The sequence below is a fragment of the Lissotriton vulgaris genome, chromosome 6 (genome assembly GCF_964263255.1).
Source record: "Lissotriton vulgaris chromosome 6, aLisVul1.2, whole genome shotgun sequence".
Classification (NCBI taxonomy): domain Eukaryota; kingdom Metazoa; phylum Chordata; class Amphibia; order Caudata; family Salamandridae; genus Lissotriton; species Lissotriton vulgaris.
The window spans coordinates 1,566,643,892-1,566,671,840 of record NC_141694.1 but is presented as its reverse complement, the minus strand read 5'-3'; the positions used below and the strand labels follow the sequence as shown (position 1 = coordinate 1,566,671,840).

The 27,949-nt window shown below is 42.1% G+C and overlaps 1 protein-coding gene across 1 annotated transcript in view; it reads left to right on the top strand.

Moving 5' to 3' along the window:
* CHAC2 (ChaC glutathione specific gamma-glutamylcyclotransferase 2) overlaps nt 1–23,780 on the top strand; it is a 187,389-nt gene extending 163,609 nt beyond the window's left edge. Inside the window, exon 3 of the mRNA XM_086927736.1 lies at nt 17,175–23,780. Within this exon, the coding sequence (XP_086783862.1) occupies nt 17,175–17,558 (384 nt within the window). The 3' untranslated portion in view covers nt 17,559–23,780. The remainder of the gene's footprint in view (nt 1–17,174) is intronic.
* Nucleotides 23,781–27,949: the final 4,169 nt, after the last annotated feature.

Genomic DNA, 27,949 nt, shown 5'->3' with positions numbered 1-27,949 from the left:
CATAGTTTCACATTACTTATGAGAGAAATTCATGGACAAAATGTGTGAAACTTAGAGTGACATAGTGAACAAAACAAAAAAATTAAGTGCATGCAGGATTAAATATCAGAAATGACACTTTTTTGAGCAACTAGAATCCTTCGAAAGATCTTGAAACTGCTGCAAAACGACTGGAATGGAATTTCACTAATCTACTGCCCCTAGAAAAAGTTGTCCAAAACACTTTTCTCTAAAATGCTCCCATAAGCTTCCACTCTCCTCACATCCTACATTTTACTCCTGCTCCAGTACACATGCTTGCAGTACCACAGACAAATCACATTGCTGTCTCCAGTTTAAAATTGCCGGACCATTTTGGCTTCATACACTTTACCACAAGACTAATTAAATCCTAACTCCTTCATTTTATAGGTATACACCACATTACAGCTCTCCAAAGAAACATCACTCTCTATCCAGTGTGTGCCCCTTCTGGTGTGGCTAGTTATCAACTGCTGTGAAATGCTGAAGCTCTGCTGGTGGTGTCTATTGCAGTGGTGAACTGCTGTGCTCTGTGAAATAGTATTTGCCTCTTAACTGCTCAGTCCTGAACTTACTGGTTATGCTAGTTTCACACTGGTACGATTCAGAAAAGGGGGTGGTGATGAACAGAGTGTCTGAATGAAGCAGACTACTCTTACCCAGTCCAAAGATCAGGGCTTGATCCATCACCGTTATTTATCTCACTGCACCATCCCAGCTCAGAACCTGGCTATATGCAAATCAGTCTGTCCCTGGCCCAGTGCATCATGGGAACAGGGCAGACTAAACTACCAAGCCAATTCTTCACCAGAAAGGAGACAAGCTACCGGGGACCGGCTTCTGGCATTTCAGCCATCTTCGGCCCGGCTTGCTTGAATCCTGATGGTGCAGTGAGAAAGGGACTCATGTCTGAGTATACCCTGCCACACCTATAGTGGCCAAAAACGATTCAGAAAAGGGGGTGGTGATGAACAGAGTGTCTGAATGAAGCAGACTACTCTTACCCAGCCCAAAGATCAGGGCTTGATCCATCACCGTTATTTATCTCACTGCACCATCCCAGCTCAGAACCTGGCTATATGCAAATCAGTCTGTCCCTGGCCCAGTGCATCATGAGAACAGGGCAGACTAAACTACCAAGCCAATTCTTCACCAGAAAGGAGACAAGCTACCGGGGACCGGTTTCTGGCATTTCCCCCCCCCCCCTCCCCCCCACTTTTCTGAATCATTTTTGTCCACCATAAGCGTGGAAGGGTATACTCAGATTTGAGTCCCTAGCTCATTGCACCATCAGGATTCAAGCAAGCCGGACCGAAGACGGCTGAAATGCCAGAAACCGGTCCCCGGTAGCTTGTTTCCTTCCCAGTATAAGAATTGGCTTGGTAGTTTGGTCTGCCCTGTTCCCATGATGCACTGGGCCAGGGTCAGACTAATTTGCATATAGCCAAGTTCTGAGCTGGGATGGTGCAGTGAGCTAAAAGACGGTGATGGATCAAGCCCTGATCTTTGGACTGGGTAAGAGTGGTCTGCTTAATTCAGACACTCTGTTCATCACCACCCCCCCCCCCCTTTTCTGAATCATTTTTGTCCACCATAAGCGTGGAAGGGTATACTCAGATGTGAGTCCCTAGCTCATTGCACCATCAGGATTCAAGCAAGCCGGGCCGAAGACGGCTGATATGCCAGAAACCGGTCCCCGGTAGCTTGTTTCCTTCCCAGTATAAGAATTGGCTTGGTAGTTTGGTCTGCCCTGTTCCCATAATGCACTGGGCCAGGGTCAGACTAATTTGCATATAGCCAAGTTCTGAGCTGGGATGGTGCAGTGAGCTAAAAAACGGTGATGGATCAAGCCGTGATCTTTGGACTGGGTAAGAGTGGTCTGCTTAATTCAGACACTCTGTTCATCACCACCCCCCTTTTCTGAATCATTTTTGTCCACCATAAGCTTGGAAGGGTATACTCAGATGTGAGTCCCTAGCTCATTGCACCATCAGGATTCAAGCAAGCCGGGCCGAAGACGGCTGAAATGCCAGAAACCGGTCCCCGATAGCTTGTTTCCTTCCCAGTATAAGAATTGGCTTGGTAGTTTGGTCTGCCCTGTTCCCATGATGCACTGGGCCAGGGTCAGACTAATTTGCATATAGCCAAGTTCTGAGCTGGGATGGTGCAGTGAGCTAAAAAACGGTGATGGATCAAGCCCTGATCTTTGGACTGGGTAAGAGTGGTCTGCTTAATTCAGACACTCTGTTCATCACCACCCCCCTTTTCTGAATCATTTTTGTCCACCATAAGCGTGGAAGGGTATACTCAGATGTGAGTCCCTAGCTCATTGCACCATCAGGATTCAGCAAAACATCAGGTTGATGACCCAAAAAGCTCAGGGGTGTTAGGTACAGTAACCTGTCCCAAGTTTGATTATTGAAGTTTAATAGGCCTGAAGTGGGATCAAGCAAATATGTGTTGGCCTACTGGGTGAGGGGCTGTACTGGATTTTTCAGATGTTTGATAAATGCCTCTGGATTGCTGGTTGACATAGAGCTGGAGTACACAAGCATTTTAAGCTGTTGCTGTTGGATGGCCTTTGATAGTCAGTCACAAGTCAGATCAGTGACCACATAAACCTGAGTGTTCAAGTCAACGAATTCACATGTTAGGCCAGTTCCTCAGGGAGAAGGAAGAGCGGTGTCAGGCGAAATTGTTATAAACTACCAATCTTTGAGGGTGGAGGGGAAGGCTTGGGAGTTTCCTAGTTTGGATAGTGATTCAGGAAGTTACAGTGCAATTTTAAACCACCTCAGTGTATGGGACAAATGCATGAACTAATATTTATGTCTTCATTTCCCATTCTGTCTTCAATTACCTTAGAGTACTGCAGTTTTAATGTCTTGAAAACTTCGGTTCGATATTGAAAAAGGCTGATCCGCTGCACTGCCTTTATCTGGTCTTCTGGGGCCCTCTGTTGGAGATTATTCTGATTAAGTAGTGCTTGGCTGCTTTCTCAAATAGGAGTCCCTTCCTGGATAATTTATATACTTAGTTAACTATACCAAATCAATAGATGCCTAGGTGAATATCTGGTTTGCTTTTTAGACTTTACTCCACTTGATGGGATCAAGGCTGTGAATGTGAATTCAGGTGATGCATGTTTTTTAATTTCTCAAGTCTATTCTATGACATTAACATGCATGTCCTCTTACTGTAAATCTTTTGAGATTGTTGGCTGTTGAAAGGTGGGAAGGGGCATTCCTGGAAAGACTTGCATATGTTCACCTTGCTACAGAATGGGCTGTAACACCTTGGTAATCTTTTGCACAATTTCTATCTTTTGGCTTTATGTAACAATATTTGGGAATTCTTTGGGCCAATTTTCATTTTATTCCTAGAGGGTGCTCTGAGAGATCGTGGATGTAATGTGAATTTGGTTGTTCACAATTCTATGGTTATATCCTTGGCTTATAAAATTAGATTGCAAAAACCTCCATTTTCAATCTGCTCTGAAGTGGCTTAGCATATCCAGTTGTGTCTTTCTCGAAAAGAGAGAAGTTTAATATTCATGATTGGAATTGTATGAGGTCCTGTTCCACAGGCGTCCTTCCATGAGAACGTCATCAAAGTAATATAGGCATCGTACTGGTTTTTAGTCACAGTTGGCAAAGAAATCACTCTAAATTCGGGTCAAGAACATGTTTGTGAACTGCTGAGGCTTCTCTGCCTAAGTGGTGGTACCAATCGTTAGGGGATATATGCTACATCCGAACATCATATAGTTGTATGTCAAGAGAATTTGTGTGAACCTATTACAGTTTAAGCTCCAAAGCCTTTGTCGCATCCATATGTTCATTATTGGTGTAGAGTGATTCTGCATCCATGGGAAAATGCTGACGGCATTCAGATGAGTTGTGTAATATGTATAACTGGAAGGCTTTCATGACAGCATTCTGAGTTGTTCTGATTGTATATTCTTTGTATTCTAACATTATGTAGAACTTAATACGCACTGGGGTCTCTGGTATCAGGCTCGCTCAATGTGTTCTATAATGTCTTTATGTTGTGTCTTTATCACTGTGTTAAGTTCTCTTTTGTATTTTTGGTTGGATCTTCCCACAGTTTGGTGTAGTATTTTACTTCTGAAAGCTGGAATTGTGCTTTCATGATCTATTCACTGGTATTAACGATCACTACTACATTTCTTAGTCTGCCTGTCTCAATGTGATGATGCAGTTCTCTTTCAGTGACTTGATGGTCCTCTTATCAGTTACGATAGATAATATGCTTATTTGTTTGTCCTGCATGGCAGTTGTAGCTCTGTTTCCGAAACTTTGACAGTATATGTGAAGTTTAGGGTAGTACCGTTTTTTTGAGCGTCCCTTTGGGCTTTTGTTTCCTATCACTGTCACAGACTCACACTTCCTGTTTTGACTTGCCCCTGCTCTGGCTTGTTGACGGAGAATTCTTTCAAGCGGAAAAATCTGGAAAATATTTTCAGATAATTGCACAGTTCTATTTATCTGTGCATTATTTATGGAAATGTTGGATTCTTAGGTGGCATAACACTGTTGTTTTTAGGTTTAGTATTAGTCAGAACTTTTTGGTTTACTAAAATTATATGCATAAAATTCGTACCCAATCGGCCCTCTTCATTTACATTTTTCTGATACCCATTATAGCATACAACAAGAAGCAGTAGACTGGTACACTACAACCATTGGCTAACTTCACTATGAGTGACAGCATTCTGCCCTTTCACAAGAAGCACGCTACACACAAAAAAGTACCCTTAAGTACCAGGGACTTCTGTGGCCACGTGTTTTTAGCCCAACAGAGTATTTTTGCTTTTAGCCAATGTTTTTTTTTATATCAGTGACGCCTGTCCGCTTTTCCAGCAATAAAGCTTAGCAAAAATCAAAACAATGTAGGCCTTGACAAAAGCAAAAGGCATGCGGCCAATGCCAGACCTTATGGCTTTGCCAGTACTTTCTTTTAGTTTGACTACAAAAGCAAAACGAAGTGAAAAACCTCATTGGTTTCATTCTATGCCTTTCTGGTGACTGTGGGCTTTGCTGTGATGCATTTGAGTTCTTTTTGAACCCTTATTGAGCACAGTGACGCCTGTTAAGGGACATAATAGGTCAGTTTTTTCCCAGTCAGTTCTCTTTTGTTGCACATACAGCTTAATTGTTTCTGATTGAATGAATTGTCCTGTTCAAACAATGCAGCTGTTGAACGGTTAAGGGTAGGGGTATGTATTCAACAAGTGCACATTCCAAACTCTTGACTAGAAATATAGAACACACTTATATTTAATTCTTTGTGTCCCATTCCGTTTGTTTAGGGTGTATTTTTAGTTCTGTAAATATATTGTTATTAATCACTTGTTTATAAACATTACAACGAAATATAATTTTACTTAGCTTTTTCTGATATCCTCTAAAACACAAATAACTCGTACACAATTGCATTCCTATAGAAGCGCTCTGTATTTCGGCCTTTAAGATCATAAAAGCACGATTCAGTAGCATAAACATACATGCATCATTACACAAAATGAACAATCCTAGTTATTTTAAACGACATTCTACAACCACAAAATACAATCACAGAATATAAAATCACAATAAAAATAAAAAAGATAGCAATTAAAAGGGTTAAAAGCAGAGTCATACCAGGGCAGGGTAAAATTGCATAGTGCTAGACTAGCTACCTTAAACACCCAACGTCATTCATATCAGTGTTGTCAAGAATTGCTGATAATCGGATGTAAATTAAACCTCATGAAATTTAGCATTTGAATATCACCTCAGGTTCCGGTCTGAAGCGGAGCTATGCCAAGAGTGCCGGCCCACTTAAGATACCTTGATAAAGCAAATACAATAGCTTCAGTCGTATCAGTTTTTCTTATACGTAAGGCTATCATACATTGTTTAATTCCCAAGTTATAACATAGAGCCAGTATCCTTCTAGCTCTAGGGGCTTTATATTTTTGGCAGAACAAAAGAAAGTGTACTTCAGTTTCGCCTGAATTAAAACAAGATGGACAGCTCTCGAGTTTTGGCCCTTAATGTTCCAGCTTTGTAGTAAAAGACCTCAGTGGCAATTTAACAATTCGAAAATGAATGTACGGGCACTTAGCCTCAGCTGGGACAATCCTATTGAGTTATGAATTGAATTGTGCAGAGGGTTTATGCGTTAAAACTTTTTCCACAAATCCTTCAGGCCTTGTTTCACGCGATATTCTTTGGAGGACATGTTCCCGGTAGAGTCCCATAATTAGTTTAACTGAGTTCTCATTCATCGTGATAGGCTCATTCCACAAACTTCGTAAGTTTAGATTACTACATAAAGATATTACGTTGCACCGCCAAGGTGTGATACATTTCTTATCTAAAAATGAACCCCTGCAGAGCTGCTTTGAATGGGGTCACCTATGTAGGCGTTAAAATTCTGACCCAGTATGTCAGCAATTTAAGACGAGCGACTTGATCAATTATTTTCAGGGTTAGGTCCCACCTTTTTCTTTTTTACACACATTGTATTTACTTTTAATGTGCATCTATAGCGTTTATCAATACATTTCTCTATGTATATTACATTCAAACATGAAATTGGAAACATTTCTCAAATTGTACATATTGCTTGTTACTATCCACCGCTTAGATATAGCTCATATAATCCATCTTATTAGTACTCCCCCCAACTTCTCTTAACTCCCCCCACCCGCTCCCTCACTGCATGTTGTCAGATTATCCTAGGTGAGCTAAGCAATCACATCTCATGCTGTTCATTATGTGGTTATTCCTTCCTCTGAGGTTTCTCCCAATCTAAGGTTGTGGGACTTTTTGGCTAAAGTTCCTTAAACTTTTTGCTTTCCCCCTAGACCTGTTTTTTCTGACATGGTGTTGCCAACTTAGATGCTTTGGACACTTTGCCACTGCTAATCAGTGTCAAAGTGCCAGTGCTTCCTGTATATAGTGTAATGGTAATTGGTTGTCCATGATTGGTATGTTTGCCTTACCAGTAAAGTCCCTAGTAAAGTTAAATATGTCTGCCAGGGCTGGTAATGCAAATGCTAATAGTGGGCCTGCAGCACTAATTGTGCCACCCACACAAGTAGCCTTAAAAAGGGAACTCAGGCCTGCCACTACTTGTTTAACTGCCATGTTCTGACAAGTGCACCCACTTGCAAGACCTTACCCTTCCCTTTCTATGTACACTAGACTCCCCTATGGTAGGTCCAGGGTACCCCCTGGGCAGGGTGCAGTGCATGCGAAAAGTAGGACATGTACTAAGGTGTGTACCATGTCCTGACAGTGAAATAATCTCCATTTCGTTTTTCACTGTGGAAAGGCCTCCTTGCCCATAAGATAGAATGGGGAGGCTGTGTAATATGTTTTCCAGCCTATCTTCCCAAAGGCTTAGGATGGAGAGGTGATGTTTAGTGTGCCTGAACTCACAATGTAATAATACATCTTTTATTAAGGTGGTTTTTGCATTGTGTATTTAAAGCTACTCTTTTAGAAGTGGCTGGATCTTTGTGCTCTAACATTTCTGTGTGTCTCTGCCTGGTTGTGGATTGACTGTCTGAAATTGAAAGCGATAGGATCTGGGGAATGTCTTGACATCTGGAGTGTAGGGGGGAGGAGTAGCGCTAGAGGTGAAGAGGCCTGGGTTGCTGCCATAAAACAATGATCCCATCTCCTGGTGAGTGATTGAGAATCCAGACCCCCACTAATCAAAGGAAGAAGGTGTCACTGGCAGGGAGGCATCCAGAACTGGTTTGAACAGGCAGGGGCCAGTGCCCCGGAACACAATGACTTCAAAGACATTTAGGGGTATAACTATGAGAGCTGAAGCCCCTGAACTTTGGAGAGATGGCTTGATCAAGTTTGAAAAAGACTGGAGCTACTTCGTGGTCAAGAGGAACCTTTGTCAAGAAAGAAACAACTGAAGGAAAAGGGTCAGGACTGACCCTTGCTGTTTGTTCTGGGGCTGGCCTGCAGTTTGCTGTTTTAACCAAGAAAAGGCTGAAGGGACTTTGCTGTGTCCCCCTGCTTGAAAGGACTCTGCTTTGCTGTGTCCTGTTGCGGAAACTCAGGAACACAAAAGTTTCTAGGAGAGTCTCAGCGACGCTGTGTGCTTGTGCTTTTTTCAGCCTGAGACCCTCGTAAGAAGTGCCCTGTGATCGTGTGCACCTGGAGTCCAAGCGAGTCTCAGCGACGCTGTGTGCGTGTGCTTTGTGAAGCCTGAGACCTTTGTGAGGATTGCATTGTTGTGCACCTGGAATCCAAGTGAGTTTCAGCGGCGCTGTGTGCGTGTCCTTTGTGAAGCCTGAGACCTTCATGAGGATTGCCTTGTTATCATTCACCCGGAATCCAAGTGAATCTAAGCGATGCTGTGTGCGTGTGCTTTGTGCAGCCTGAGACCTTCGTGAGGATTGCCCTGTATTCGTGCACTGGAGTTCAAGTGAGTCTCAGTGACGCTGTGTGCTTGTGCTTCGTGCAGCCTGAGACCTTCGTGAGAAGTGCCCTGTGATCGTGCACCCGAAGCTCAAGAGAGTCTCAGCGATGCTGTGTGCGTGTGCCCAGTGGCAGCCTGAGATCTTCGTAGCATCAGCGTCCAGGACGCCTCAGAGGAGCTGAGCCGCCGGCCTAAGCCCACCGTTGTCAAAGCGGGATCACGAGCCAACCGGGTCGAGGGAGGGCCTGAGTCCCACTGCCCGGAAATCACAAAGATTGCATCAGAGGCTCAAGTCGCAGAAAGAGGAAAGGAGAGCGAGGTCGCGCCCTGCAGGTAACGTGTGGACGCCTAGGGCGGGGTGCAGGCTAGGAGGGGAACACTCTTGGCGTCTCTCATTCCTGCAGTGTGCGCCTCTGCTTCGGCTCGTATTGCGGCCCGTACTTAAAGGAGGTGTGGCAGTACCTGGGCCGGTGTGCGGAGTGTTTCTGCATAACAAACTTCCTGGTTAGCGTATTACGCATTGCATTATTTTTACATTGCAAAGTGCCTGATTCTAGCATTACGAGTTGCATTTCTTTTACATTGGAAAGTGTCTGATTCTAGAATTACGAATTGCATTATTGTTACATTGCAAAGGGCCAGATTCTAGCATTACGAACTGCATAGCATTGTATTAGAACTGCAGTGCAACGTGTAGAAGTGATCATTAATATCACCAGAACTGCCAAGGCTGGCTAGCCTAACAACGGACCAGGAGGAATATTGCAAATATGCATATGTTGATTTATATTGTGGTGTCTTATCATAGATCGTTTAATATAAATTTATACTCTTTTTTTTATAAAACTTGTGTAGGGTCTATTTGTGCTGTCATCATTGGATTGCTGTTAGCATGGTTGCAAATACTTTACATATTTGCCTTGAAGATAAGCTTGGCTGCTCGTCCCAAGCTACCAAGGAGATGAGCGGGGGCCATCTAAGAAGGTGTCCTTCCTTTCACTGACGTGGAATCATGGGTCCCTATTTGGCCTAAGGTACCTACCTCAGCCAACCAGGGATCCCGGTTCTAACAATGGTCAATCAGTGTTTCCTGTTATTTTCAAGGATTCGCTACCTTGGCCTCTATCTCAAGTGCTCCTTCTTGGTCTCTTCCCATATGGCTCCCACGTCGAGAAGGCCGTGCTGGAGTATTGGATCCAGGACCCTGGTCAGCCCGCCCCACCACTGTTACTAGTGCCTCCCATGCCCTAGCTCTCTCAAGCTTACCCAGGCACCTTCTTGAATTCTTGAGCAGGATCCTAGCCTCGCAACCCACCCATCTCTCCAGTTCCTGCTGCCATCTAGTTATGCTGGGGCCGTTTGGCGCCTTCCACCTGCTAGGGATTTTGCGCTTGGATAATATAAAGGCCAAGTCCTGGAAATTGTCTGCTACCTTTATCTTTGCTGTATGGGGGAACAGGCCAAAGATACAGTGTGCTGGTGTGCACGTCACCACTCGACCAATGATTCGGGCCTTCTTACTCGTCACCGCCTGCCAGTAGTTGTCCAGGGCCTGGCAGCTCCGCATCATATGAATGAAGTTCGCTCCCACCTCCCTACATCTTGGGCACTCCGCATCGTCCCTATGGAAAAAGCGGTTGATTATATTTGGGTTAATATATGCCAGGTGAAGTGTAGATAGAAACGAATCAGGCGAAACTGGGCGTTTCTGGAAACCTGGGGCGTCCTCTGCAGAATGTTCTCCAAGTCCTTGTCCTCTAGGGGCCACCCCAGGTCTTCTGTCCAGGTGTTTCTAAACATGTCTAGTGTTTTAGCAGTCATTACCTATCGCCCCATACAGGCAGGTTTCTGTCTTTATGGTGCCCCCAGCTATTCCTGTGTACTCGCAAGTGGTGTATTGTGCCGGCTCAAGCATACCTGTTCTCCAGTGCCGTCTCATGGCTCCCAAAATTGCCCTTTGGAGCAGGAACTGACCCAGAGGGATGTCCCAATCCGTGCTAAACTCTTCAAAGGATAACAATTCCCCCTCTCTGTGTAGGTCCCCCACTTTCGTGGCCCCTGCCTGTTCCCATTTTACCAGCCCTCTCCATTGCCCTCCATGTGGTAACGCCCAAAGCATTGCCATTGGCAACTCCACTGAGTATGGCTATTCAGTCCGTGTCTTCTGGAGGCATCTATTCCAGCATCGTTGCATCACCTTATGCTCCGTTGTATGTATGTGTTGTGGTTTTGCAGTTTTGAAGAGTGTGTGGATTAATATATCCCTTTCGGGGGTAAAAGGACCTACCCTCCCTATCTGGTGTCATTCTCCCTGCAATCCATTGCGTGAGTCTCTGTAGCTGCCCTGCCAGACAGTAAGTCTCGAAATTTGGGACCACTAGTCCCCCCTTTGCTGAGGGTCACTTTAATGTTGCCAGGGCCGCCGCCCTCATGCCTGCCCCCCATATGAATGTCGACATGCATGAGTCTAGTTCCTGGAATCCATATCGGCAATGTAGCAAAGAAATACAACAGTCTGGGGAGGGCCACCGTTTTCAACAGAGCAATATGTCCCGCTACCGAGATAGGAAGTCTCCCCCAGAAGATCCTGTTGTCTTTTCGTGATCTTAGCGCTTCCCCTATATTACCTCCCTGTGCATCCTGCAGCGAATGAAAGGCCCTTACCCCCAAATACTTGAAGCATCGGTGCTCCCACTGCAGGTCTCCCAAGGCCCTCAGGCGGCATAAGACCCTCTACTATCGGGAAGAGTCAAGACTTCTGCCAATTGACTTTTAGTCCTGAGAGTGCCCTGAACTCCTCCATCACGTCTCTAGCCCCTCACAACTCCTCTCCAGGGTTCTTCAGGAACAGGAGCAGGTTGTCAGCATTTAAGGCTATGTAGTGTACCTGCACTCCCAGCTGCAATCCATTGTATCTGCTGCCTATCTGTGCCAAGCAGGCCAGGGGTTCCACAGCTAGAGCCAACAGCAGGGTAGAGAGAGGACGCCCCTGACGTGTGCCCCTCCCCACCCAATATTTTTCTGAGGTCTTGTGGCCCGTGCACACCCTGGCCAGTGGGCTTGAGTATACCAGCTTCACCCATCGCAGAAATCCTTCACCTACTCCCATCTTTGCTAGTACCTCATATAGGAAGTCCCACTCCAGGCTGTTGAAGGCTTTCTCTATGTCTATGGTGAAGATTGCCCTCCTGCTCCTCACTTCTACCCCCTCTAAGATGGAGCAAAGCCGTCGTATATTTAGGGCCATATTTCTACCTGGTCTGAATCCTGCCTAGTCTGGGTGAACCATAGAGGTCATGTTAGGGAGAAGCCTTGTTGCAAGTAATTTACTCAAGAGTTTGAAGTATAGGTTGAGCATAGACAGCGGCCTGTAGATCATGCATTTGAGAGGGGACTTATCTGGTTAAAGCAGTGGAATCACCACTGCCACCTGCGTAGTCTTCGGTAGGACTTCCTCCTCCAACTCTTTAATAGCTATTCTTATCTCATGTTCTGAGACGTCAGCTCCCAACTGATCCTCCTCCTCCTCTAATAACACGTGGAAGGGAAGCCTGGCCAGAAATTCCTGTGTCTCCCCTTCCCTTTGGGTCCCCGAGGTCTTATACAATTGTTTGCAGTAGATGAGGATTCTATTGTTTATTTCAGCCTGCCTATACAGGGGGTGTCCTACCTGGTTGGCAATCGCTATAAATTATTCCCTCTAGTGACTGGGTTGGCCAGCCATGCCAACAATCTGCCCACCTTATCCCTTTACGCATGAGTACGATCCATGTATGTCTTATAGTCAAAGCATCGAAGGTGTTCCTCCTAGACTGCCACCTCCTCTTTCGCATCCAGGAGCTCCCGCCGGAGCTCCAGGCATCCAGCGCGTCATCTCTCTATGTCTCTTACGGTTCTGTCTGACCTTTCCACATCTGTAAGCAGTGCCCTGCGCGTACCCCTATAGATCTTGTCGTACACCTCCCACTAATCACCGCTTTAAAGGCTTCACATTTCGTCAGCCTAGAATTTGTGGAGTGGGCTTAGTCAACAAAGTAGGATGTTATATCTCCCCTGGTCTCCCGGAGGAAAGACGGGTTTAGGTCCCACCTTAACGGTATTAGGGGAAAACTAAATGGAGCATTCATTATAGACCTACTACACCTGTTTTCCAAAGTACAGTTTAATGGCATCTGCCATATCCCATATTCCCGCCCCACAGAGTGCATCACCTAAAGCCACCGCTCCGTGCACCTCAAGTTCAGGGGAAACCGCTCTATTGCATGATAATCAATGCTTTCTGGCAATCACAGCTGACCAATGTGCCAAGAGGCAGTTAATTATTATGTAGGTGAAGATCCCAGGTACATTTTTCTGCGAGCCTTATTCACAAATAATCAAAACTCTTTACTTGCTCAATGGGGGATACATCAACAATCAAGTTGTTTCTAAATGAGCGGTGAGGATTTAGTACCATAAGTTTGGATTTCCCTACATTACTTTCAAGACCTCTACGTTTGCTGAATTCTGCAAAATGGTCATGCAAATGCTGTAAACTCATAGGGGTATTTGAAAGAAGCAGGGCGTCGTTTATCCCTATGAATCCCCGTTGAGTTGACAACTTGTGTCCAAATTTGATTTAGGTAACTCGTTTACCAGAGTTGTTGCATTTAACAGTGGATTGTGTCAAGTGTTATCTTTGTGAAACTCTGTGGTATTACCACAGGCCTCCTGTTTACAAACGTGTATTATTTCCAATATAGGTATTTGTCCCTTACAGAGCAACAATCCAACAGAAAAACACAACTTCAGGGCATATCTACATTCTGGGAGGAGAAATAAAAATACGTTTCTTGGTTCATCTCTTTTTCCATTGCTATTTTTCACCAGAGTTTTTTTCATGTATGTATATAGTACAGTAGTTTATCATCCCGTCCCTGCAACTCTTTTTTGTCTTTGGTATTATGGGATTCTAAACATTCTGTTTCAGTGTTTCCATAATTGTTTGTTAGTCTCATTTTACCTTTGTAAATATTACACACTTCTTTTTGGTAAGGGAGATAGAAAATTATAATTGATGATTTTTATGTGCTGTCAAATTACAATTTCCCTTTAACCGATCTTGAGCTTACCAGCCTGTAATGAGTGCACAGAGCCAAAGAAAACACCCAATCTTTACCAAGCACAACTTGAGTTTTTAGAAAGTAATGAATGTTAACCATGTGCACACACAAAAATACCCACCCTATACTTTCATGAGGCTTGTCCGTAGATCGATCTTCTAGTTCTGTGTGTCTAATGAGACAGGGAAAATAAGCCTGGGTGTGGCATTGATTGACAGCGGACTGTCTGTGTCAGTGATCCAGGTTTAGGAAGACGATTCTCTTTATTTTTGGAGAGAAAGATATTTTCTGTTGCATTGCATGTAGTTGTCCTCACCACTGTTCCCTGGAGCACCTAGGTCTCTCAGAGGACGCAGTGTAATATGTGAAGCATGCAAAACTGTCACTTCCTTCTGCAGTAGGCAGAAGTAGAGACCACCCAAGGTTTGTCAGCAAGTGGCTCCAGATTCATTTCTTTTGTTTAAAAGGGCTCGGCAATGGGGCAGATTGTGTGCCTTTGTGAAAGTATTCTTGTTAATCGCAGCACCCGTCATGCACTGCAATTAACATGAATACTTTCCCAAAGGCACACAATCTGCCCTGCAGCCGCGCCCTATTAAATGAAAGGCAGCAAGTCTACAAGCATGACGTGTGCTTTTAGTTGATTCTGGAATCACACGTTGTGCTTGTAGACTTTCTGCCTTTCATTTCTTAATAGAGCAGGGCAGATTGTGTGCCACGCTATTTTAACAAAAGAAATGCAGCAGGTATACTTGCACGACGTGGGCTTTCCGAATCACCTGAAAGCACATGCCGTGCTTGTAGACTTCAGTCACGTTTTAGGGCATGGCTAAAGTGGAGCCTTTCAGGGGAGCCTCCTGATAGTTTTGCTGTGATGACCTTCCTTGAATAATTGCTAAACAGATTGTTTTGAATATCATTATCCCTTAATTTATTTTTAAAGCGGGTGAGGTGTATTATAGACATTCTGCAGAGAAATGTTTATTTTTCATGCAACATTCATATAAAGTTTCTTTTAGATCGCAATAGGACCAAACATATGAGAAATGGGAGTGTGTCACAGATATTATTTGCAGTAACATTAGTGAACTGCTGATGTGGTACTATATTGATAACACATATCACTATCCCTGAACATTAGATGTAAATACATTTAGAATTTGGACAATTGCACCTGTTTACTGTCAGTAACCTGGCCTAAGAGTGCATGAAAGACCTGAAATAAAATCATATTCAAACCTGTTCAGAACAGGGTCCCCCAAACTAGGTTTGGCCCAGGGCCCCTAAAATCCTCAAGATGTCCCTGGTAGACGTGCTGCATTTCTTTGGTTAATAGGGCTCGGCTGTGGGGCCAGGATCAGCTCTAGGGCGGTGTGACCGGTGTCAAGATACCTCTCAGAGTTTTCTCTAGTGGAAGTTTTAAGGTAGCCTGCTGCAAAGAATGTGCACCATGCAGATCACAAAGTGCATGGAATGAAAATAGGTTAGCAAGTTACTACTTTTGTCAGAGGTCATTTTGTTACGTGCAGTTTATAAGTTAAAATCCTTATACAGAACAGTAGGCTATTAATGGTCATCAAAGAACTTCATGCATACTGCAAGGTATAGATTAGAGAGTTATGATTTTTTGACCACCCATTCAATATCCTAATGTTGCAAAAAGGGTTAATTTGGGTACGAAGCAATTCTTATTAAAGAGAAACCCCGCCCATGGTGTTACATTTTAAATTCCAACTTTGTGCGTCTCCAGACCAAACACTCTTAAACTATATGCCTACCCGTATGGATGATGTCACACCTACACTTTGCTGGCCTCTCTTAAGTAACATTTCTTATACACTGATTTACATACCTATGATTGATTGTCTCTGTTTAATGTGTGAAATGTAAAGTGCTCTGACACCCTACTCTACTATGGGGTGTGCTGTAAAACAAATTAAATGCATGTCAGAGAGAGTTGTAATGGAAACTTGAGGGGCGCTGTTAATGGGTGGTAGTGAGGAAATATCTGGCAGAGGTGGTCATTGGGGGGGCACTAACAAACATTGTCACACAAGGCACCTTCAGATCTAAGGATGGCTCTGTGCAGGACAGATTTTGTGCCTCTGAGAAAGTATTTGTGTTAATTGCAGCACATGACGGGCGCTGTATTTAACATGAGTACTCACACAATCTGCTCCACAGCCGATCTGTATTAACAATGGGTATTGAAGGTACTGGCGATCCTCCACGTGCATCGTGGGTGAAAAACACAATGAGTGACAAATACAACAAACCCACGGTTTTGCTGGATTTAGAGTTACTCAAACATATTTGACATCGAAACGTTTTGGCTTTGAGTGTACAGAGAATTTGCTCTCCAGCTACCTTCGCACTATATTAACATCTGTTCAAAATTTGGTGAACTGACCTATATGCCACTGTTTAAATCCAAAGGTATGCAAGTCTGATCATTGGTATGACTGATACTTATAAGAAATTTCAGTAGATTGTATGATGAAAATATAAACAAAACATCCTTAGGTAATATTCCTCAGCACCTGATGCATTGACCAGCTTCCAATCATCCTATCCATGCAGAACCTCGGTTGCCAGATGCCTGATGTCTTTTTGCCCTCTCCTGTGCAAGTGTAGATCCCACTGCTGCTGCAATAGATTCGGTGTTCATGCTGCTCTGTCAACTATTCAAGAACTGCCGTTAGTTGTTGCTACAGGCAGGTTTGCTAGTTTTGCTACAAATGCTATGATTACCATGCTGACTTAGGACCTCATTATGAGTTTGGCATTGAGGGACCACCCTGCTCCTGCACCATCAAACCTTTGTGAGCATCGCCTGCCAGATTTAGATTTTTTTCGTCACTGGCAGGCTGTCCCACGGCAGTGCCTATAAAAAAAAAGGCACCACAATGCGAACGCCAAAACACATTCCTACAGGGCATGGACTGCCAAGTCCATGCCCTGCAGGAACTAAGGATGAATGCACACAGGGGGTCATAACATCTGCCCCCTGGATGTATTCTCAGGCATGTGATCTTGTATAGGCTCCCAACATTTCCGTACCCTTTGAACAGAGCTCTAGTCGAGAATCCATAGTAAAATCTTATAATGGTACCACCGTTGGAGTCCTGTGCTTTTCTGAAGCCAAAGTGTACTTGCCTGTGTAACCAATTCATGTCATGGTGTGTGTATATCTAGATTGTAAACCTGCCTTAAGACCCATCGTGTGATGTTGTATGTGTGGAAATGCACAGTCGTTTCACTTTTTAAGCATAGGTTTATAGTGTCGCTGCACCCACATGTGCGGTTTGGTTCGTGGCGCACATAGCGTTAGCTCACAGAGACCTTACACAGCTGCACACAGATTACAAAAATTAGAGGGAACATTGGTCCTCACTCAATATTTATTGACAGATCACAGTTAGGAGTGCTCCCTCCTCTTTTTTCATTTGTTGCTTTGGGAAGTAGAAATGTTATGCTTACTTCACATAAAAGCATTCCTGTTTGCTTATATGTTAATGCCAAGAATAAAGTGAATTTGTTTCCTATGCATATGGTTGTCTGTGCATTAACTTGATATATTATATGTTTGTTTAACAGGGTTGTGTATGGGGTATTGCATACAGGCTGCCAGCAGGAAAAGAAGAAGAAGTTAAAGCTTACCTTGACTTTAGAGAGAAAGGGGGCTACAGGACTACAACTGTTGTCTTCTACCCAAAAGATCCTTCAATAAAACCTTTTAATGTCTTACTATATATTGGAACATGTGATAATCCTAACTATCTTGGTCCAGCGCCTCTTGAAGACATTGCGGAACAGATTTTTAATGCAGTTGGTCCTAGTGGAAGAAACACAGAGTACCTTTTTGAACTTGCAAATTCCATCCGGAATCTTGTGCCCGAAGATGCAGACGAGCATCTGTTTTCTTTAGAGCGACTAGTAAGAGAACTTTTAGAAAGAAACCAGAACTTGAATTGCTTATAAAAATATAACGTTTAATCTTTTTCAGGAAATCCTCTATTTTCATCTTCGTGGAAAAAGTTTCATTGCACACGTTTTTCTATATTTATCGGGCATTTTACATGATGATTTATTTAAATCGAACATTTATGGAGCTTTATGGCAGGGATGCCCCTTTAATGGACGATTATTTAATTTTGCATTGATGCATACTTTTAATGTTCTCTCAGTTTCATGTTTGCTCTTGAGCAATAATGTTTTAAGTTATACCTCAGAGGACTGTCAAAGATTATGTCCGTTATGGCACAGCTTACAGACTGTACCATTTTATTTGGTGCTATGAAGTCTGGTTTATTTTTTTTCGAAATTATCATTTCCTTTTACAGGTGAAGCAAGGGGCTTACAGACACAATCCTTCAAATTAGATAACTATTACTAACAGGATTCTCATAGGTCTAGCACCTGTGGAAAATAACAGTGATACATCAACCGATGCACATTTTTACAGCAAAGATTGTTGTAAATGAGAAGCTGATACTGCACTGGTAGTGGACGATATATTTTTGTTGCTTGTTTCTCCCTTTAAGAAGGCCATTCCTTTTCCCCTCTTCATCCTGTGTCTTATTTTCACAGTGGATCTTTTGTGACGCATCACTCTTTTCACCTACTATTGTGGGGGGTACTTTTACTGTGTCTTGCCATATAACTTGTAGCCCTTAACAACACTTGACCTTGGCTGTGTCTGAGTAGAAGTCTGTTGATAGCAATTTGTGCAAATTCATTGAAGTCATATAGCCATGTCCTTTCACTGAATTTGTACCAACCACTATCAATGCACAAAGTGTTAGAATGATTCCTGAGAATTCTGGAACACTCAGCCTCCTCATGGATTTCAAGAAAGAGCTATGGATTTAGCAAACAAAGGCTGCTAGTAATGTTATCCTCTCCATTTAACAAGGGTGCTGATCGCTGACACTTGAACCACTTACTACCACAAAAACCAAGACTGTTACCTCATAATTTAAATTCCCATCACTTCTGTACAATGAGAAAAGGTTATGGGAACAACATAAAGCAACTCTTCTACAAACATGGTTCCTGACAGCTTTGTGAAATAAAGCTGCACTTGATTTTTGAAGTCAGATTTAATGTTACATAAACTTTTGCAAGACAAACAAAGGGATTAAACCAACACAATGCATGAAATGTTTAGTTTCACTTAATGACATTTTTAAATATCTTGAAAATAGTTTACATTTCTAATTGTTACTGTTTTAGGGTATATTTATATCACCCAAACTCGACAACGCAGTGTAAGAAAGAAAGAAAGTAAAAGAATTGTGAACCTTATGCAGATAAGAATGTCGTCTTTTGCGATTCTGCTATATATATATATATATATATATTTCTAATTCAAACTCGTATATAGCTAGTACCAGTTGCCTAGAGTTCGGGAACAGTGACTGCAAATTTCTGATTCTTTGTAACCCATAGCATATATACTATGCTTTCGCTCTCAATAACTTGTTCATTTGTGTACCCGCTTTATCAGTATGCCAATACGTTATGACTAAAACGTACATTTTTTCACAGTCTCCATCGTGTTTCTATGCAACTAAAGAACTCGTAGCCCCACTTATTGCGTTTCTACCTTTTGAATAAATGAATTCGTACTCCAAAATCAAATATTATAAAATGAACAAGCGTGCATGGTCCTTATATCATCATCATTTAGTTTGGGGAGAAGATAGACATGATGGGCAATTAAAGAGAAGTTGTATTTTAGTGCTACGGGCCCCAAAATGAAACTATATTCTTTAATTTTACAACCCAGAGTTTTCCCTGGGTCATATACTTCATAAGCTATGGTCAGATAGCTAAAGTTTACAGAGGTTTTTTGTGAGCTGGTATATTTTGTTGTTACAGCGTACGATCAAAAGTATAAAGATATTTTATGTAAACATAGAATATTAAACTTCTATCAGACTAATGCAGCCTTTTCAGTGATGCAATATGGGTGCGGTAAGGCATATATATATTTTTTTCTATTTTTGTTATTGTTGAGCAGAAGAAATAAATACATTGAGTAGTTGCTTAAAATGAAGTAAAATAGAGAAAAGAAACTTATTCCAATTCGTGCCAATCCGATCCAAATCAATTAACCATGATATATACAAAGAATTCCTATTATTGGCTTTGGACAGTTCAAAGTGCAATAGATGTTCAAAAGTGCAAAGTGGGATATAATCGGTCGAGCCTTGTTTAGAACATCTGTTCTGTTCCAAAAACAAAACACGATCCAATCTTTGAAAAACCACGGTTCATCATCCATATAACACTTGCAATTTGCAATTAAAATGTACCCGTGCTACTCCGAAATACATTATCCTAAAAAAAACCCAGAAGAAAACACTTTTGAGTACATAGAAAGTAAAATCATGTTTCCCTTTTTTTCTTTTTTCTTTCCCTTCCCTCCTTTGCTTCTTCTCCATTCTTTCCCCTACTGCTTTTCGTTGCCTTTCTCTTCCCCTTCTTTCTCTTCCTCCTCTCCTTATTTTCCTTCCTCACTCTTTTTTCTGCCTTTTTCTTTCTTCCCCCTTTTTTCTCTTCCCCTTTTTTCTTTAAAAAAAGGCAATCATATTACTGAAACATATTTTAAATTAGCGAATGTGTTCTCAATAAAATACGTTAATTTTTTTATAAAGTGCATTAGTGTGCAGAAAGAGCGCAATAGAGTGCAGAGCAACGAAGATAAAATCAAACTCTGAACATGTTTTTTTTCTTTTTCCTCCCTAAATATAGCACTACCCCCAATGGTAATGCGTATATATCATAAAATTCATTTGCACCCTAAAATTAGACGTGTTTTCAAAATCGAAGATATAGCGCAGTGACCTTTATGGAAAATATCGCATTTGAAAATCTATTTTCACGAAAGAGCGTCTGATTAGCCAAGAGTCCAATTAAAGAGCGAACTTCTCAGATATTTTGAAATGACCGACGAGGCCTCCCCACTTAAATCAGCCAATCTAATGAATGCTTACACAGGTTGTCCTTTTATTTCGCTTGCATTTGTACCAGACTGATAAAAGACACAAGGTCATCAGTGTGCGAATGTGCGTTATGCATTTGTGTTTAGTGGATTAGCGTTTCTACTTTATTATAACTGATTGTGCTTTGAGTTTGGAATTTCCACTTGAACATCAGTCGCAGCTTTTGCTTATAAAGGTATGTCATAACTTAAAACGAAGTTGAAAGCAAAAGTGACCATCAGAATTGTTCTGATTGGTCAGTAAGTACATGTTTTATCTGAAAAAAATCTCATTGATGTTTTGTTGGCACTGAAACAGCAGTATTAAAAGTTTTGGGATCAGAGTTGACTTCATGTTAAAAACAAGCATTTCTGATGCAATAGGTCTGGCATTTGCGAGCGTTTAAGCAAATGCGAGACCACTACAATGGTGACCACGCCCTTTTTTTTTAGACACTACTTGCATATTCAGGTTACCGTGAGCAGCGGCTAAACAAAGGGGCATTGCAACCATTATAGTGAACTTGCGTATGGTGCTTTCACCTTAAGTTCATAATTAAAACAAAAAGTGCATTAAAAAACTTTGTAGCTGTAGCGCAGCTGCTAAACTGAAAGTGGTCCGCGCTGAAAATTAAATAGGCGCAGCCGCTAAAGTGAATGCGGACCGCTCCTTTAATTAAATAAGCGCAGCCTCTATAGAGCGGACCGTGCTGCAATTTGAATATAACATTTATTACAATTTAAAACAAAGCGGGCGGGTGCTCCAATGCAATGGCTAGAATAGGGGAAGAGCATTAAAGAAAATAGTGCTCACCAACTTGTAAAGCGTACCATGTAACCACCGAAGTAAAAGGGCAGTCCTCGTGGGAGGTTAGAAGTGAAGACAAGGCGATACTAAGGAGGGATTAACAAGCCTATGTACGGATCAGAAGCCAGAATTTACTAAGGGCAATGGCATAAGCCAATGCCAAACATTGGCGGAGAGCGGGCGGGGCTTCAATAGCATGCTCCAGTACAGCATGCCTCGCAGAGCGAGCAGCTCATGTGCGCTGCCCTTACGCTTCACCTAATGACTGCCCAAGCCTCTGCAGTTATTTCTGCATGGTCCTTTTACATATTGAAACTCTAAACCAGTTCTCCCTTTACTTTACCAAGATGGCAAAAGAGCAATCATCATGCTCCTGATTGTTTCGAGACTGGATTATTGCAATGCCTTTTACTTGGATATAAACTAAACTCTTCTAGATGAACTACAATTAGTTCTGAATGAAGCCGCTATACTTGCAGCACCCAGTTTTTACGCAGTCAAACCTATACCTGCTCATCAGCGATATAAGACCTTTTCAACCCTCTGCCCATTTTAAGTTTATGCACACTATACACAAAAATCTCTGGGGTAGCACCTTCATGTATTTAGACAGATCTTTCCAGGTACTCCCCTCTTCAACCTCTGCACTCATTTCACATCTCTTGAGAGTACTGCAGTTCTTGACAGCCTCCATTTGTAGAAGAGCCTGCTCTGTTCTGGCATCTTAGCTTCAGAATTCGCTAATTCTTCATTTTAAATTCATCAATTCTCAAATCTTTATTAGAAAAATAAAAGACTGCTCTTTGCAGAGGACACGCTCTCCATACTTTACTACATGATTTAGCACCAATAGAATTCTTGTTCTACATGTGCTTAGTAAATATCCTCTAACATTACATCTATCCTTGTTCCCTAGCATCCAACCAAATAATTTGATATAACATGCAAACTTACATATACCATTTGCACATTTCATCATGTCTGCATTGATAATAGTCCTTAATTATTGACATGAGGTTTATGAACTAGCCATTTTTTTATTTTAGGAAGTATGATCTCAGCTACATTGTGAAGAACAAGCACATTGTGCATCTGCAGGGTCAGACTGGGACAGAATATAGGTCCTGGGAGCCTATAGAAAGCTAAACAAGCATTGGCATAGCCAATAGGTCTCGCTTTTGGGACCTTATAAGTGTTTAGGTATGCAGCACAATTTTTTGGTGCAACAACATCAACCGTCCCATGGCTAAACACTTACAAGGTCCCAAAGGCGAGACCTATTGACTATGTCAATGCTAGTTATAAATGCACATTGCTTCGATAGCCCCTTCCTGCCAGGCGGTTCACTTGTTGAAGCCTGAGCTCACAGAGGTGACCATGGATGAGTTTGTGCAAACATTAGAGGGCAGATGTTCTCAGACCGAAAGTTCCACTTCTGCGAGTACTAACTAAATGTAACGTTGTTTAGACCTGGCATCCTTCAGTCATAACCAGGGTAACTAACAAGTCAGATTATTAGTCTGAGGTAATCTTGCAAATAATCAATGCTTCAAATTGAAACTAGTCTTCAACGAAGGGGGGGAGGTTTCACCAAAAAGGCATTGAGACGCATAATTATATAACACATCATAGAATAAAGGACTGTAACCGTTCATGGTTATATTTTGCAGGAAAGACAAAATGTCCTGGAAGAAATGGTAATGCATTGTTAAAATGAAGTTTTAGGATGATTGTCTAGACATTAGTAGTGCACTTGTGATCACATGCTTCCTTGCAATGGTGTGCTACTAATAATTGTACTTTTGACCTAGGTGTGGGGGTAGTTCCCAGTAATATTCACTAATTTCGATATAATTATTCACAAATGAAAATGTAAACCTGAGGGGGTGCAGCTGCTTACGGCCACATTATCTGTATTTCAGTTCCTAATAAGGCTAATACACTAATAGTTTGGGCGTCAAGTAAGTGCAAGATTGAGTTTGATTGTTTCCTGATAATACGTTTTAAGCTTATTTCTTTTTTCATCGAAATCACGGCAGGCAACTAGGATGGAAACCTTGTCCTAAAACAATTTGTTTTCATTAGCTTACAGGCAAACCGGATTAGCAGGTGATATTGACACCATAAATGTGTGGAAAACTTTGCACTTTGTTTCCTCAGGGAGCTTTTCGGAAAACCATTGTGCAGAGTTCTGTGGCGTCTATTGTTTTGTGGTTTAAATGTTAGGTAATCTCTTTAAGCTAGGGTTGTACCGGGCTGAGGCTGCTCGCTATAGAAGTGTGTATGTGTGCACCAAGTGTAATATACTATTTATTACAATTTTTGAGTGAGAAGAGGCCGTGACTTGAGGCAGTCAACTCTGTGGAAAACTTTTCTGCATAAAAAGTACAATCTATGAAGAGCAATTCCTTCCTTTTAGATAAATGTCAAAAATTAGAAAACTACACACAATTCACTGTATTTATATTAAACGTAGAAAGCAAACTCGTTCAGCTGTGTAAAGCGGGGGTTTTCAGGTCAATTTAAGAAAGGCAATGGCCATGTTAGATTTGTGGGATAACCGACCACAGTGTAAAATATAAAATAGTTCGGAATGCAGTATTTATATGTACAATTATAATATGGTATGTCCTGGTGTCCTCTCTTCTGTGTATACATTGGACATCTCTATTCCCCACTGCACATATCTCTTCAGCTACAATTTGTCAGTCCCGATATCAAGGTAGACCGCCTAACATTCCGGGCTCTCCAACACCTTTTTTTTTTTTCTTTCTGTAATTTTTTATTGAAAAAAAAGATATATTTACATGGAGCACAAATATACATGCGAGGAAGAGAAGAAAAAAAAAAAACAAAGGGGGAAAGAAAGGAGAAAAAGAAGAAAAAATAAACTCCGGGGGGGGGGGGTCGGACGGTTGGGGTCCTCGCTCCCAGCTTTCCAGAGTTATTGGCGTTAGTCCACACCTCTTTTTGTGATGGCAAGATATCTCCACCTCTCCACAAACAAAAGCAGTCATGTTTGTGCTTTTTGTACTCACCTATAATGCATCGGATTCACTATGTGACTTTGGCTGGAAGATTTCCATTGCAAGACTTACAATGGCCAGTCCAGCCTGGAAATCAGCAGATCTGTCAGTGCAATTAAATGAGCATCTTGGTCAGGCCACCTTGGCTCCACCTCTATAGCCGCCATCATTCCAGCCTCTTTTATATTATCCTTATACACACTCATGGTCTCTGCCCCACCTCCCTTACTGCACTCATCAGCTAATGAAGAGAGCGATGAAGAGCTCACAGGATGTTTTGGGATGGAATTGAAGGCACTACCTACTGAAATGACAGGAACGAAGACATGATATTATTTATATTTTAGCACCTCTGGGGTCCTTGTGTGGATCTGTTTGCCAACTGCAGCGGTTCATAAAACTTTGATTGGTATGACTCCCACTGAATCACTATTGGAAGCTGGGGACCTAAGCCAAAACAGTTATTACAATGTGAACGTCAAAAAGTACATACATCTACAGAAACAAATCTGCATGATACATCATACATATGCACAAACTGAAATTTTATTTAATTAAAAAACAAAAATATATAAAAATCGAAATGTTTATTTTAATGAGAAGGTTGTAGCTTTTAAACATTTGGTTTTATTTCTAAAATGTAAAAGCAATACTCTAGACTCGAGCATATCACGTGTTTTGTTTTACCCCTAATGCATCCCCTTTTTGTCAGCATCAGCAGTGCTTTTATTGAACCCACCAATCATCCTACTAATTGCTGTATTTTTGCTGCTCCAGCCTGATGACACCAACTTAATGTGTGCTCTCCCCTCCTCAGAATTGGTTCTTTTGAGTTCCGAACCGATCACATTTCTTTCATAACTCTGTAACAAAGTTGGTGAGGATTACCCTGTGTGCAACTGTATTAACTGTATACTAACTAGATTGTACAGTTTGTTCCTTTGAGCCCTTAACTGTGGCAATACAGCAATATAGAAAATAACATAACGTGCTTCTCTTTGTAAAACGTGTGTGTCTCTCTCTCTCTCAATTTATATGTTGTCTATACATGTATATTGCATTTAAAGGTGGTGATAGCCACTGTGTAGTTATGTTTGAGTCTCACTTTCATTGAAAAGGCATACTTTAATTCGCCTAGACCTTTTGACCCAATTGCTGGATTTGCCTGACATTTGTTAATTCAGCTAAGTATCTTTGAAGATCTGTCCGTGGGGCCAAAAATTATAGGAGAGTGAACAATGTTGCTCTCACCTGACATCTAAACGGTTTTACACCAAAATTCACTTCAAAGTAGAACTTTACTCAGAGCATGCCTTTTTTTTTGCTTGGTGTAAATCCTTTTTGGTTTTGAGACATTTGCTTTTTTTAAAAAAAGGTGTGGATTGAGCGAGCTTTTTAATGGGTTAACTCTTTTGTGTAGCTATGCCATTTAAACTCGCAAGTCCGTCGTGTCAGTCACTTTTTCAAATTTTATGACAATATGATTGGCTAGATTAGGGTTGAATTCCCCCATCCTCCCCGCACATCTTGAAACTACAAAGTCAGCTCCAACTTGCGAGTTTCGCATTCTTATAAAAAAACCAAAAATGTGCACAGCCATGGCCAGCTAACTGCACGGATGGGCAAAACCAGGACAGTGGTCAAGGGGACTCAGACTAGTGGAAAAAACAGCAACCATGAAAACAAGGATTAAAAGAGCCTTACTGAGTAGTGAGGAGTGTGGGAGGGCTGGATGGAGGAAGCAGTAAGAGAGCGGGTAGAGACGGATGAAATGGAAAGCAGATCGTAATCAAGGTCAGGGGACAGGCCGATTTTGAAGAAGAAAGGGGGGGGGCGAAGGGGGCCGCTTTTGAGTGTGGGTCATAATGCAATAGACAGCAGGAGAAGGATCGGCGTGAAGCAGAAGAAGGATCGGCGTGAATCAAGACAAAGCAGAGTTGGAGACCAGGAGGAGTGCAGGCCTGAAGGAGACTGCAGACACATGCACTGAGGCACTCTCAGTGCATGTGCAAAAGTAGGTAAAAACAAGACGTGCAGCTGTGAATGGGAGTGCGCGCGCGCGAAAGTGGAGATCTGTGGTGGGGGAGGGAATTGAAGCACGGAGAGAGGCACGCAAAGCTCCCACCTGCGCACATGCACTCAAGCTCTAGGCCGGCCATGGCAGCATTTTTTTTACCAAGAAAAGTTGTGTTCGCATGGATCATGCGGGTACATCCCAGGGAGGCACTCCGGGGTGGTTCATAAACAATGATTCCACTATTTCAACATTGATTGTTTATTTCCATTTGAATTACTGTTTTATGTCTTCTCATGATATTGTATTCATATCAATAAAGTTTCATGTACAATCCAAAAGAGTCAATGGTTTTTACAAATAGCTCCGATGCATTTCGGGCTAGACGCCCTTTCTCAAGGAGCGCTGAAAGAAGAAGAGAAAGTATGTTTGAGGAAGTGTGTATAATAAACACAAGCAGAGGTTTAGTAATAGGATGTGGGCTGGGGATAATGTTAACGGTAAAGTGAACCGGGTGTGTTCATGTCACGGGTAGGTGGGAGTGATTCACGTGCACAAACGAGGAGTGTAAAAAGGTGGTTGTGACTACGGTAAAGAGATGATGGGCATAAGTGGATTAAGTGCTTAAATGTGATGGCGGGGTTCTAAACGGTGAACGGGGTTCTGAACGGTTAGTTTGAAAGTGGACACTTCAAGTAGGTTGGTGTGGGTTACTGGAAGGAAAGATGTACCTTTTTCTGAAAGGTTTATTTGATGTTTGGTGAGATTGGTATCAGAAATGTTGATGACTAGGTGAGTTTTTTCGGTTTGGGATCCTTTTTGGTGACTGTGCTCCTGGTTAAGGGTGGACTCTTTTCTATCTCCTTTCTTTTTACTCCTCCTGAGTCTTCGGTGACTTCTGGGCCTGATGCTAAAAAATGAACCTGGGGTAGAGATTGTGCGTCGGTGGTTGATGTGCTGGCTTGATTGTTAGATGAACTATCTTTTGCGCCAGTACGTGGAGTGGTCTTTTGTATTGGGCGGTATGTAGAATCGCTGCTGGAGGATGATGTATCAGTTTGGGTATTAGGGGGTCGATTTCGGCGTCGTTGGGCGTATACCTCGGCCCAAGTGTATACTTCGTCTAACTTATAGTCTAAAGTATCTCTTCTGAATTTTCTTACTTTGTGGTCGTTGATCTCTTTGGTATGTTTGTCGAGGATATGTTTAATATCTTCCAAGGTGGTATTGAGCTCTTCCGAAGTTAATACGTTTTTCAATTCAGAGTCTGTTTCGGAAATTTCTTTCTCTAGATCTTTGAGAATACTTGAGAGTTCTTCTACTATAAGTAAGATTAAGTCGACCAACCCCAAACCAGATCAACTAAGAGGCTTACGATCATCTAGCACATACCAAGCCCCCAACAGCCACAAGTGCATCGACCTCTTTGAAAACTTGGTTCGTCAGGATCTACCAAAATAAATTTTAAAAAAACTAACCTCACGCAAAAGGATAAAGACACCTTGAAAAACTTAGCTAACAACACACAAATAAAAT